The sequence below is a fragment of the Vidua macroura genome, chromosome 1 (genome assembly GCF_024509145.1).
Source record: "Vidua macroura isolate BioBank_ID:100142 chromosome 1, ASM2450914v1, whole genome shotgun sequence".
NCBI lineage: Eukaryota > Metazoa > Chordata > Aves > Passeriformes > Viduidae > Vidua > Vidua macroura.
Genome location: NC_071571.1, coordinates 54,642,599 through 54,657,456, shown reverse-complemented (window position 1 = coordinate 54,657,456; position 14,858 = coordinate 54,642,599). Strand labels below are relative to the sequence as shown.

The window sequence follows — 14,858 nt, the reverse complement described above, 5'->3', positions numbered from 1 at the left end:
ATTTATAAAAATTAATTATTTAATAAACAGACAAGAAATAACAGATAAAGATCTTGATCAGATTAGTTACTACAGAGTATAAAAGTAAAGAACTACTAGTAGATTACAGCATAACATATAACACTGCAGACTATCAAGGTACCTATAGTAAAGCTACCAAAAGAAATAGTATTGATTAGGAGTCGAATATAACTTACAGCTGAAATGACAATAATGTAGAAAAATTCCTTCCTGTAAGCCGTGGAAAGTAACTGCAAAGCAGGCATCCCTACTCATGGAGAAACTCCATACATTTCCAGGAAAATGTATAGAAGATTTCAGCTCTATGAAAGTTTGGTGTGGCTTTTGTAGTTTGTAAAGTGAGTGTCTGTCAGTCAGAAATCCAACCTATCTTGCCAGATCTCACTTCAACAGCAAGATGTTTATTGGCAGTTGGGAGACCAGTATTAACCCTAAGGAATGAAAATAACTCTCTACAAGCCAGCTTGTCCTGTTTAAGTTACCTGACTGGTTAACAACATAAGTTCTTGTCGGGGGGTGAGATGTCCTGCTTACAAGCCAAAATAGTTTTCTCTGTTTTGATATGACAAACCAGTTTATACTTACTTGATCCATCACAAATCCTTTCAGTTACCTTTATTGGTCAAGAACTCACACAGAACTGGATGTATCAGAGAAAAAATAGCTTTTATGTTTATTTTAAGCTTACCTTAGAAGCACAAGAACTTTGGCATCTGAAGTAAGAGCAATTGAAACTGATTAAGTGCTACTCTGTACTCTTCTGATAGGCTCTGCAACTTTACAGTTAATTCTTATGCAAAATTCTTCTTCAGAATGAAAGCTCTTGGGTAGCTTAATATTTTAGACTCTAATATCAGACATTTTCTATTATATAAAGGCTTCTTAGGAAGAAGAGTGTATCAAAGTCAAGTCTGCACATTTCCTGTTGAATCTTAGTGAACAAATTTAGACTTCAGGAACATGAAAAGGGTAGTCCCTGAAGCCCAAATGAAAGAAGCTTTGAATTTAGAGAAGATTTTTATTAGATTTTCATACAGTGATTTAAAATTACTTGCATAATGCAAAGAATATGCCAGGCTATAATGCAGTATGATTGCTGATGATGGCAGACTAGCAAACTGAGTCACAGAATGCTCAAATGCTTTAGGGAATTTATGGCCAAGCTGAAGTAAAAAAATATACCTTCCTGAAATTATCATGTAACTCTAATCTACAGGACACTTTTCCATATACAGGTATAGAAGTAGTTTGACTTTCTCCTCCTGTAAGCTGACAGCTTATTGCATTCTTAGGATAGAACACAGAAAAGCTGCTTAAAGCTACTGAAGATGGGGGGTTTAAAAAAGTTTTTAAATTTTTACAGGCATGGCATGCAATAACTCAAACATCATCGTGAAACAACCTTTAAGGTCACTGGAACATTTCATTTACTAGGAATCAAAGCAGCTTTCCTGATCAGTGTAGTGAAGAATGGGTAAAGGAACAATGTACCTGAGAATATGTAGTAGCTGCTGAAAACAAACAGCTGCAAAGCCAGGCACTAATTCTTATCAGTGAAGCTTGATGTATGCAGACTATTCCCTGTACTACAAACTTCCTACCCTTCTGTTATTCCACCTAATCTATGTTCATTAATAATTTGCACAATTTTTTTTCCCTCGACTGTCTGTATTAACACAAAAGATTAGTATGCTTTTGAAAGATCTATTCTTTTAATGATTGTTTTGCCTATGTAATCATGCAGAGTAAATCCTAGCATTTCTAAACACATAAATTTTTATTCCGGTATTATACAGATCTGCACAATGGACAACAAAAAATCATTCTTCAGATTGCTAGACCAAATGCCTAGAGGATTTTAAAAGAATATTATGAATATACATAAACTAGAAACCCAAGTTTCCACAGTAGAAATTATTTTAAGGTGTACTTACATGGGAATAAGGTATAGAAGAAGGTATAGTATTAGAAGTACCGTATTTTCCAGTTTTACAGATAGACTGCAGTATATACCATTGTTTTAGAACTTAGCATGTTAGTATGCTAACTTGTTCAAACAGTACAATTTGATGGCAAAACAATATATTTTTACTTTCAAACTCAAGTTATTAAAAAGCAGAAAAATAACTTGGGAGTTCTGACTACTTTTCTTCAGGAAAAGATGCTTATATTGAATTTAGTCAGTATATATTATAAACAGATTACATTACTGTGAAGACATTCTCAAAGATCACTTCCTTTGGATCAACATTTGAACACAGTTCAAATGAAAAATATCGTTTTGTTAACATCCAATTGACTTATTTAACTTAGCTGTTAAATTGCTAAGGCCAGAAGAAACTTCTAGAAATCTTACCTTTGAAAGGTCAGAAACATTTTTTCCCCTTGCACTTAAATGAAACCATGCACTTCAACCACACATAAAATAAGTGTAAAGACCTACTGCTGACTTTTAAAAATAAGGTTTCTGGATGAGTTGAACATGAGAAAAGCTCACTTTAAACTACTGCATTGTGAAGATGAATTGAGAAATTAACCAGTTCCAATGAACTATGAATATGTAACCAAGGCAAATTGCCAATGTACGGAATTCACAGTTAACAAATTTGTTAACTGAAGACATGAGCTGGCACACAACTTCAAGTTCTGAAGCAATTCCACTGAAAGCAGTCAGACTCCTATGGGTCTCAAGGTAAACAGCTCCCTAACAGACTAAATCGGGACTGAAGTAGTCTGATGAGCTGAATTCATGGCATTACATTTTTCTTTACAATATCCAACCATAAGCCTGATGTGATTCCAAACTGTAAAGCACATTAACTGATAGCAAACACAAATCTCTAAATTGTGTGGGTTTTTTCTTCCCATTTTATTTATTTTTTTCTGTTCCAGAATGAAGTAACAAGCTGAGCAAAGGAACTATGACATATGAATTGCATAACAAAGACTTACCAGGGAAAGATTTTCACATTTTCTCATGACCTAAAATATTCAATAAACAGGATAAACTACAGGAACTGCTTTTAAATCACAATCAAAATTATATACAGAAATGGAAAATTACAGTGGCTCTGCATGGTCCTAACAGATTTGGTGTCACTGACTGACATGGAGAACTAGGCCACTGCTATTTCTTCATCTCCAGGACTGCACTTCCTGGCCCCCTGTGTTTGGCACTGCATATATTGCAGAACTGGACAGAAGATACCTAAATCAAAAAAGAAAACAGGAATCTCTCAGAGAAATATAGCCACATCAGAATGTGTGAAGATGAATGAAAAGTGCTAATGCCCTTCTCAACATTACTGCTCACAGACTGTTCCCAATCAACATAATCATGGATAGGTGAGGGAAGACAATATAGAAAACCATAAGTAAGGCAGGCTGTTCTGGAGTCAGAGGGCAGCACAACTCACCACTCACTCCAAGGGTATTACCACCACCTGCCAGAAGAGTAATGTCAAACTTCCTCCACACCAAAAATGAAAAGTACACAGTGAAAAACATCACTGATTATCTTCATATATAAATATGAGAGTAAAGTCACTTGGTCAGCTCCAATAACCAGTGGATGCCTTAGTCACTGCTGTGTCTTTGGGTAGTGCTCCACAGATTTCCAACAAATGAGATCAGGGCCCAAATACTGTAATTTGATATCAAAGATGTGTTTATTGTTACTCTGTGTTTAGCTCTGTGTGCATTTTGTGCATGCACTATTTACATTTCAGTATGTCACCAATAACCAAATATCAGTAACATGACTGATCAACTGAGGCCACATAATACAATGTAACAGGGGAAATTTGGCTCTGTTACATGCATACATCCCTGTATTTATACATATTGTCTATGAATTAATATAATATAATATAATATAATATAATATAATATAATATAATATAATATAATATAATATAATATCTACGTAACATTTAAAAATTCCACCTAACCAGTCACCTGCCCCAGAAAATTGAGAATGCTAGACAAATTTTAGATTATTTCTCACAATAAAATTTGTGGTAAATATTGAAGAAATATTTACTAATTGTTGGGCTTTCTTGTACAAATGATCTAATACCTTCAGCTTTTCCTAACATATTTAAGTATCCATGCTGTACCATATGGCTACAAGCACTTTGTTTACTTACAGATGAAGTGATTCACTAAAGCTATTTTTTCACTGCATGTTAATTTTCAGAGATACATACAGAATCTTAAAGAGTTACATTTAATTTTCTATGTGATTTTTTTACCATTCGAATGCTTTTGTTCCTAAATTTAAACCCTGTTATATCTAGAAGTTATTTTTTGCTTTGTATTAATTGAACAAACAAACCAACCCCCAAAAAACTTACAAAGAAAAAAATGTTTTGACCATAAGGATGATTACAAAGATATTTAAATAATCACTCTGACATGACTGATTTTTGTCTTCCAGGTCAGAATCATTTAATATGGTTCACTTGAGAAACTGTCTTTATTCTCATCTTTGAGAATGTTTAGTTAAAGTAAAAGCTGGAATGGAAAAGAACTAAAAAATTAGACAGACTGTATTCCCTGTATGTCTCAGATTGCAGAAAGTGATAAATACTGTTCAAATAGCAGTGATTTCTTTCTACATTGGATGAACTTTAGTTGCAGTATCCTTAAACTCCCTTTCCTTGGTCACATTCAACTATGTTGTATCATCACAAGTTATTACTATAATCATGCAATTCCTTATAGACCCATGCCCTTCTCCAGAGCTGACAAAAGAAAATGTGTGACTTTATCTTTGGCAAAGGTGTCAGACATATTAAGCTAATTCCTTACTGTGTTAGATACAGGTAGGCACTCTCTGTGAAACATGTGTCTGCAGTGGAACACTACCACACTGAAGGACTTGGATGCATCTGGGAAACAGAAAAATAAATTCATTTCAACAGGGCAATGAAACAAATGATTTAGTGGCTACAGCAATATATGCCCACATTCTATTATACACAGAGAAACTTCAAGTAACATCTCTCAAAATAATTTCCAAATTATTCTGGCTCATTCATAGCAACCATTAGGAGTGATGGTTTCAGGAAACGTGTGCCAGTGATGGAGTTACAAAAAAACCTTTTTCTCTGGCTTAGATACTGTATACCTTTCTATCAGGAATTTTTCATTTCAATATATGCTACATGCTAAATTTGATTTATTACCATCAAATAATGCAGCTGCTTTGAAGAAAAGTTAGCAGAAAAATTCTTGCACTAGTGTGAAGAGAACCAGAACACTGAGCAGTGTTCTGATGCCATGATCCTGAAATTTGGCAACAAGCTGCCGAGGTGCATGATGTGAGTTTTCATTCCCACATGAATATTTAGCCAATTTAGAACCCTAAATACAACATCTACATATCTAATGAATAACCATCTCACTCACGAGCATCATTCGCATTCTACCGGGCTCTTTTTTCCTCAACACACATACTTCCAAGCACATTCACCTCTGCCAGATTCTCCTTGTCTGTATATTGTTGCACATGATCCCAGTATAGTTGTTTTTATTTATTTATTTAAGTGAAAAATGGTAGAAACCAGATAAATTTTAAGTGATTCTATCAGGCTATTAACACTTAGAAAACAAACAAATGTCTGTACACATGCTTTGTCTTATACATTCTTGCTGTAACAGGCCACAACAGATATTCTCTTAGTAGAACTATTTCTTTTTAAGACACCCAACAACTACATTGATATTTCTGGACTATAGTTGCCTTGAAGAATGTACATCTCTGAAATAACATCCTGAATTTCTAGTTTCACAACTAACTTTAGAAGGTGTTCTAAAGCTAGTTGGTTTTAAGATGTTGCAAATGTGGCACTCAAGACTGAAACCAAGAACTCACCACCATTCAGACAAAAAATACATTCCATAAAATTTTACAATCTACAAGTTCAGTGTGAATAATCCAACAGAGGTGGACAAGATTTGGTGGCTTACGTTTGTGATTCTAATAATCTTTGAGAATACGTATGTTGATGGAATGAAAAGCTGCCTTGAATTCCATGTATTCAAAACAGAAAATAAGGAAGTCAAAGTTGAGTAAGAAAGAATATCTGGGTTTACTGCAACAAAAAATGTTCAATTAGACTCCACTTCTATGTCAGAATTCAAAAGCAAGCTTTGCATAGGAGATTGAAATTTATACAGCGATCACCAAGGGATATTACACATTTTTGTGAATAAAAGCAAACAGTGGTTCCTCTTAAAGTACTACTAAAAAAAATTACAGCCTCTTTTTTTTTTCCCTAGAAAAGCATCCTACCTGAAGGAAGTATTGGAGACAGACATGATTCACAGATATTCTCCTCTGAAAAACAAAAGAAAATTAAGCTTTGTTAACAAACTCCATGTTTACTTTTTTATAAAGCAAGCATGAACATATTGCTATTACAGAAATTGAGCTTGGTCCTAAAGCATTTACTTAAGATGCCTAACAGATTCTATTAAAAATTGAAGAGCAATACTGAAGTAGCATTCTATTAACAACGCAATAAATATTTAGATCTGATGATGGTAGAACTGCAGGATTGAGGCTGTTTAGGATCAGTGCTGAAGAGACAAAAGGCAGACTGAAACAAGGAGCATGGGATGGGTGGCTGTTAACTCTGCAGCATTTTGGAGCAGAAGCTCTGGTACTCTGTCCTGTCAGCTTTTGTCTCTTGCTATTAACACTCAGCTGGTGTGAATTACAGTGCTGCTCACATGCATCATTAGCACCTTGCAAAATATTTCCAACTGTTTCTGACAATCTTCTTGTATTTTTTGCTTTGGTTGCAGATTATTACCATCTGCTGTCCATGTTGTCACTAAACAGCATTTTCACTTTTACAGACAAACTGCAGGACACAATACATTACTGGCTATGCATAGCATGATCAAGAGAAACAGCTGCATGCTGGGTCTTATAGTTTTTGAGATACAAGTAGTTCCTTTGCAAAGGGGAAAAGCATCAAGTATCCTACTACACTCTACAGATATGGTAAAAAATCTAGGCTTTTGGACAGCTTCCAAAGCAGACAGTCAGGAGGTATATAAACAGTCTATATAAAATAGTCTTTAAAATCTTGAAAGTCATCATGTTTCCTCTGTACCCACCATCCACTAGAACACCCTTCATCTGAGTTCGATGCATTTTCTTCAATAAAGAAAGAGAATCAGCAACGAGTATCTTTTTGCAACCTTCCCGCAGCAAGATCTGTTGGTGCAAAGAACATTAAAGACAGCGGTTGTTTAATAGATGGGCATATCAACTATCTTGACAAGTCATCATTTTGTTTTTGCTGCCAAAGTGAGTGCAAGGAATGTTTAAAACTTTTCAAGGTATTATAAAGGAGGCAAAGGAGGAACCTTTTGTTGCCATCACCTCTACCTAAATGAAATCCCACCAAAAAAAAAAACCAAAACAAAACCCCACAAAACAAAAACAAACACCAAGAAATAGAATTCTTTACAAAGATACTGTTATCATAATTATGAATGTCTTTCTATGAGATGGTGTTAACAAATTTCAACAGAGAGGAATTTTTACAGTGCCCCTCAGAATTAATTTCCAAACCATTTCAAAATTATTCTTCCTGTATCTTTCCCATCTTCTTCAGAAAAGATATTTGATAATCATAAGACCTTCAGAAACACTGCAATTCAAAATTTTTTTTGTTCACACATATATCCTGCTGAGGAGTCATTTAATAAGCAGTATTGAATGTCCATGCAACTAACCAAAGGTCCCTAGTTCACTCCTCTTCAGCAACAGTCTTAGCTCCCTTTTAACTTATTTGGTATTTTTCATTAGATTGACATGTCATTGCCTGAAATGGTTTTTAAACACAGAAGAAGCAAGGGCATAACAATTATATAGAACCTTATTTCACAATATTAATGGAGCAAGTATGGAAAGATGACAAACCCCATTAGGTATTTTGGAATTTTTTCTTCCTCCTGTAAAACTGATGTTTGGAAATTTGTTTTCCAAGACAACAATTCCTTTGAAAACTGCTTTCCAAAAATACTCACAGTCAATTATAATGTGACCAACCCTACTAAAAGACGGGTATAAGGAAGCAATATTCATTCCTTTCTTCTGATCATTTGTATTACAGGAGATAGAGCATTCTAAGACAGCGCAAAATACAGCTAATGCAAATACCTAAGAAGAAACAGAATAATAGACTTTACAGCCAGATGGACACTGTCCAAAACTCTACCTTTCCACATACACATTCTGAAGTAATAAAGACATACTTCTAAGAATGATACGCAGATAAGACTGCAAATCCAAAGTCCATTAAAAAATTAACACTGTGAGCATTTCAAATTGGGCATATCAACAGGTGAATGACACTTTTCCAGTATTGGAGACATTGAGCTATAAAACATTTCAGAGCACCAGCAACTAAATGCAGATCTACAGGGCAAGCACTTAGAAAATTAATCATTTTTTATCTGTTGATAATCTCAGGAACAATCTGGCTACGTCTTTCCCTTGCCAACTTTATTCAGAGGCAACAAAGAATGTAAAATTTTGTTCTAAAAAAAAAAAAGTTGCTAGATTTGAAAAAAATACAAGAAACTTATAGCAAGGACAACTGAATGAGACTGTGTCAAGTCCAACTCCCAGCCCTGCATGGGACAGCACCAAGAATCATACCAAGTGCCTCTGAACATTGTCTAAATGTTTCTTGAACTCTGACAACCTTGGTGCTGTGACCATGTTTAATGAAAGAAGCAGAACAAAGATACAATGGGAATATGGAAGTGTGTCCTAGCATTTCTTAATTAAAATACAGTGTGCTAATAGAAAAAAATCATTTAAAAGAAAGAACAATGAAGAGGGAAACAATAGACATCACTAGCTCACTGGAAAACCTCAATTCTGTTTGATGCCTTAAAACCCAAGAGTAACATAAATATCTGATAAAACACATATTTTAAAAAATATGCACTTTCTCACATTATTTAAACAGCACTAAGATTTTTCCATACCACATTTAATGACTGCCAGACCTTATTTTGCTAGAAATGGAATACAGTAGGCAGCCATTATTATATAAAAGGAAAAATCACAATGCAGAATATAAAATGTCATGGTAATAAATTCTCAACACTTCTGTAGGAATTTATTTGAAGACCTCAAAAATGGATAAATTAAGACTTACAGAAAGCAAAGGAAAAGGAATTTGAGTCAAGAGAGGGAGAGCTTCATTAAAGGGGAGAGAAATAGCTAACTGTGAACCCTAAGGTTAAGTTGAACTACTTAAAACTGACAATGGGCATAAATCTGTGATGAAACCACTTTCAAAGAAGAAACAGAACTGAGGATGAAACTGAATTTTATTTATCCTTCAAAAGCATGTAATTGTGAGCACAGGAATGACAGCCTCATGCACCTACAGAAAGAAGTTTTAGGCAGAAATAATGCATTTTGTGAAATTAATGAAAATAAATCAAAGCTGTTATTGCAAAAAAGGTTTGTTTTCTGGCTATATTAGGGAAGATATTAGGCATAAACCATTCTATTTGATTAAAACAGTCTTGATTTACATTTGTAAATCAAGCCTAACATTATCTTTAAAGAAGCACTGTAGTATGGAGTTAATTTGAAAGGGTATACTCAAAACTATTGGAATTAATTCAGGCCTTGATTCAGCTTAACCCACAAACAAGTCCAAGTTTCTCAAGGCCAATTAACCAAATTCTTTTAAACAGCATCACTGCCACAATTAAAAACACGTGATTTTTAGTCTTTACAGCCAAAAGGCACATGTCCTCCTGTGCAAGCTGCCACCTGCCCTCTAGTGCCTCCAAGGTATCTGAACAGCATTTTTAGTTATGTTCAGGAACATAACCTAACAATTTTTCCAGATGCTGTTTCAAGCAGCATTCATTGGTTTTCATTGGGTTCTGCTAGTTCATAAACTCTATTATGAATGGATTGATGTGAGTTCTGTGAATGGATCAATGTCTGTTGCCTATCAGAGTTACTGCAGGTTCAAAGTGTAAACTATTAAGTAAATGTTTGAGTAAAATGGCTAATCCACAAAATCTCTAAGTACTACATCTAAACAAATTGCTTCTGTATTTTAAAGCTAGGGGAAAAGGAATTTTAGAAAACCAGAAGTACTGGTCATGAAGCTTTCCAATACTGGACAGCTGGGCAGTGTAAAATAGGTTGAATCACTCAAGATGCTTCCAGTTCTACTTACCCACCAGGCTTATGACAGTACAGAAGACATTTAGAAGGGCTAGAAGCCATCAAGAAATCTTGGCAAATTTCCACTATTTCTATAATAGTTTTGTATTGGCCCACAGTGTCCATGACCAATGACTGAACAAATCACGATAGCAATTTCTTGTGCTGTTCATTGACAAAGATGGTTTGCTGTCTCCCTGAAAATTAGTATCCCACGAAGACTGCAACATCTACCTGCAAGTTGTAGTCCTGAAGAATTTTCACTAGTGAGTCTCTCAAATTAGGAATCTCCATGCCTTCCTTAATGCGGTGGATCAAAAGAATAGGATCAACATGGGTTCCAATATTGTTCAACAAACCAGTAATAAAAGCTGTGAAAACCAAGAGACAAAGAAATTAAGAAAAACAATCCAGCAAAATAACTGATTAAAGGATACTTTGGTGACAAGCTACTTGACAGTTCTCTACTAAGTGAAAACACTAAGTCTCTGTTACAGTCTTTGTATGTTTTTTGCAGCTGCATTTACTTGAATACAAGCCTTTGGGAAGGTGAGGAAGATAGAGTCTGGCAACTTACAGAACTTCTAGTGTATTCAGCAAAGTGGTAACTGAGTCTCCAGCACAAACTCACAAGTAAATAATGCATTTTGATTAAATAAAAAGAGCACTCAAACAAATAGTGTTTAACTACTAATAACTACTTTATGTGGTAATTCCATTCCCAGTTCCAGGATTTAAAAACAAACTTTCAAGCACCTAACCTGATTTCAATGTATTTCTAAACATTGGTGAGAGTGACATGATAGAAGTCTTTTGCTTTTTGAAGAGTATCTGGCTGAAAAACCCACTAGAATGATGACTCAATGCAGTGGTTTTTCTTCAACCCCCACAACTAAAGAATATCAATAGAGCTGCTCTGCATATAGGCAGAAACTGTTACATAGAGTTACTGAGAGAATTCTGTATGCTTTGAATCCCTTTTGCTCTAAAGGCATCACTGATTGTAGCATCACTTTTAGTGATGCATTCAAGTATGGGTAATTTGAGAATGACACTCTTCTTGAGGTTTAACAGATTCTGGTCACTTCTTCCTTTCAAAATTAGCAACCAAGGGATGAAAAGATACATATTCTGACACTAATTCTACAAGACTCTCAATCCCCCATAAACGAGGTCCCAAGAGAGACTTTACAGTCTTGATTTAAAGACCCAGAAGAGGATGCAAAATCTAATGGAGTAGATAGTTAAGAAAATTCTCTGTTTTCTTAGTAATTTGAACTTCTTTGAATCTGCCTCTTTGACAACACTGATACTTATGTTTCTGAGTCCATCTAACCTCTTAACTTGGACTAGCTATTAATATAATGAATGAAAAGCAAAATGCACTCATTATTACCCATCTTACCTTTGTAACACAGAAACAAAATAAATTAGTTTTTTTACTGAGGGAAGAAAGGTGTAGGCTTTTCATTTTCAGAATCTTGAAGGGAAGCAGACAGTATGCAAAATCCTCATCAAACCTGCATAATGTGTTTTGAGGCTGTCTAAAAATAAAGTCTCATTCTGCTAAACTAAAAGCACTACTGTCCCCTTGATTTGTCATTAAGGACAGAATTATGCAGAGCTTATTCAATGTTAAGCCTCCAAGTATTCATTGTGTAGCATACCCTCACACTGCCTTACTGCAAGTTTTTATGCACAGTAGGACAGAACAAACTAGAACACCTCCCTGACCATACAAAAACACTTTCTCTAACATACATGTGAGCAATTCAATCCTTTATTTGCAATAGCATGCAAGCTTCTCAGAAACTATCCCACTTACGTGGTTTGTCAATAGAATATAGAATGAGATCTTCCCAAAGTTCTCCATCATCTTGTTCCTTGGCAAATTCAATAGCTTTATCTACATCTTGCAATTCTTCCATTATCATCTTCAAGGCACTGCGACTATTACCCATTCTGCCTGGAAGGAAAAATAAGAGACTATAAATGCTAATTGCTCATCAGTGTTCAGTGCTCTTTCAGTAAGAATTTTGTAAGTGTGAAGTTGACTCAAACTAATTCAACTAAGGCCAAATCTAGTCAATTCAGATGTAGGAATTCAAATCAGTATAATATGAAAAAGTGCTTGGAGTAGGTTGCTGGACTGGGACCTGGAGGCTTTCTCAAGGATGTGTTAGGTCCTATTTGGGGTTCTGAACTGCAGCAACATCTAACATGACGGGGAGTGTGTGTATGTGTACAGATGTAAACTATAACATGAAATACCAGCTTCAAGGGCCCACATGAGCCCTCTTAATTAGCAGTAAATATAGCACGGCTTACACCTGTGAAAAATAAGAGGAAACAGGAAGAAGTAGCAGAAATTACGAACTATTTTTAAAACAATTTCATTAGTAAATCCTGCTCTCCACTGAACTGAAATGGTCCACAAAATATTATTTTTACTGAACCAGAGATTGTTTAAAAAATGTTTACTATTCTGTTCATGACTAATATATAAACATACATATAAGTCTTCCAATGCCTCTCATTCACAGGTAGATTTCTTGGCCAGCTGAAGGAGATAATTTACAACTAATTTTATGGGAAAAAAAAAGATAGAAAGCAATATAAGCAGATCTTTCATCTCAGGAAAAAATAATACCAAGCTTCTGAGATGTATTCAGAATAAAACATTTGTTTAATTTCTCCTCTCTTTTCAAAACCAACTCTTCTCTTGGAGATTGTATCAGAAATACCTCCCCACCCAACTTGTTCCCAATAACCTCTGCAACACTTCCAGAAACTCAGAAGAACACCTAGTAAAAAACATAGTAACACAACATATGAAGTTAAGACATCATATCGATCCAGTGCTTTATTTTCTAAATCATGTTTTTGGGTTTAGATATTAGATAATATATCTTCACACCATAAACTTTATTACAAGTTTAAAAGTGTTGTAACTGATCACAGTTATTTATTCTGAGTTACTTACTTAGAAGATAGACTGTCTCTTCTACAAAGTTTCTCTGCTGGCAGATCTCAAGAGCCTTGAATGTAAGGGAAGCGAAGAGAGAAGAGAATATAAGGAAACCATGCAACATGAAATGTTATTGATCACAAATGCTGCAAGAAGCTTGAAGTGATTTTTCCACGAAGTTACATTATTCATTTTGACAGAAATGCAGCTCCCTTAATAAGCACTTCCAAGTCCTCTGGCCCTAATTAAGAAGAGAAACTCTGTGACATCCATGACTCTCTTTAAATTCTGAGACTGAATAAATCTGGGGACAGAACAGGTATTTCAGTTTTGACTATGTCAATCTCTGCCTTTAATTCTACCAGCAACTTCTTTGTTCCGCCTCCAAAAGTTGGTTAATACAAAACATTAAGGTTATCTGCTATCAAGACTTGCTTCCTGTGGGTGGACTTATGTAGTCTCTAGTGATGGAAGTCTGCTTGACATTCATTAGTAACACAAGGCTGAAAATCTCCTCAGGGAAACCAGAATGGTTTCAGGAGAGAGATTGTCCTTCAAATTTTGTACCAAGAAGACAATGCAAAATAACAAATATGAAAGAATGTGGAGGAAGCATTTCTTGTAAATTTGGTTTAAAGACCTGAGGACTAAGTATCTTTAGCAGCTACAGAATCTGTGTGTAGTTGGAAACCAGCACAATTATAAAAACTACCAAACTGATTACCAATGGGTTTGTAGTAACAGGAAATCAGCAGGGCTGGTACACTATAAACAATGCCATGAATGTTTCCATGAATTTGGAAACAGAAAGCAAACTCAAGATGCATAGCATTCCTATAAAGACAACTGTTCACCAACCTTCACACTTTGAAATGAAAATTTTAAATACATAAAGTATAGCTACAATCAAAGATGAGGTAGGAATTAACTTTTCCTTCCAATTCTCATTATTTCAGAAGAGTTACTATGAAGATTACAGGTATGGACAACAAATTTTGGGCTAGGGGTAAGTGAATTACCAAGTAGATATTTCAGGTGAATGAAAGTATGAATAATACTAATAAATTATATACACAGCTGACAGCCCTCTTTTTCCTCTTCACTTAAAAGGTAAACTACAAAGCACCAGGTATTCAGTAGTTCTAGATACTGCCATTTACTGACTGTCATGCTCCCTCTAGAGGAAAACAGGGAACATTCCTACTTCTCTTCCAGCTCATTTTCAAAATGTTTGCTAAACTGCACTTGACTAAACGTGGCTTACTTCTAGAGAGCACAAATTATTTCTTCTTGATGAGTTTATAATTTCATTAGAGCAATAATAAGAGTGGATTTAGGGACCTTAGTCCCCTTTTCAATTTCTTAGATCTGTATGTCACAAGAAGTGTTATTATACAGCATGCATGGTAAGAAGTATAATTACAGAATTAATGGTATCTTTTTGTCTCTTCCTTAGCTTCTTACTGAAAGATGCTAATATTTTAACATTAAGGTTAGAATTACACATTTTTTTGACATTCTTCTCTCTTGACTTTGGTGATTATTGCACCACACCTTCCAGAAACTAATGGGTCTCTCACCTATTCTTGCTCATAGCCCGTATCTTCAGCAAAGCAGTGCCAGCAATGAGCATCAGTTTCACAG

At 35.0% G+C, this 14,858-nt stretch overlaps 1 protein-coding gene across 4 annotated transcripts in view; it reads right to left on the bottom strand.

Moving 5' to 3' along the window:
• Positions 1-1,779: 1,779 nt before the first annotated feature.
• Positions 1,780-14,858, bottom strand: part of VPS41 (VPS41 subunit of HOPS complex) — a 123,404-nt gene continuing 110,325 nt past the window's right edge. For all 4 annotated transcript variants that reach the window (XM_053969823.1, XM_053969831.1, XM_053969843.1 and 1 more), the window contains 7 exons: positions 13,230-13,284; positions 12,072-12,212; positions 10,481-10,617; positions 7,153-7,252; positions 6,320-6,364; positions 4,834-4,913; positions 1,780-3,229 (listed from right to left, as the gene is read on the bottom strand). In XM_053969823.1, the coding sequence (XP_053825798.1) occupies positions 3,149-3,229; positions 4,834-4,913; positions 6,320-6,364; positions 7,153-7,252; positions 10,481-10,617; positions 12,072-12,212; positions 13,230-13,284 (639 nt within the window). In that variant the 3' untranslated portion in view covers positions 1,780-3,148. The remainder of the gene's footprint in view (positions 3,230-4,833; positions 4,914-6,319; positions 6,365-7,152; positions 7,253-10,480; positions 10,618-12,071; positions 12,213-13,229; positions 13,285-14,858) is intronic.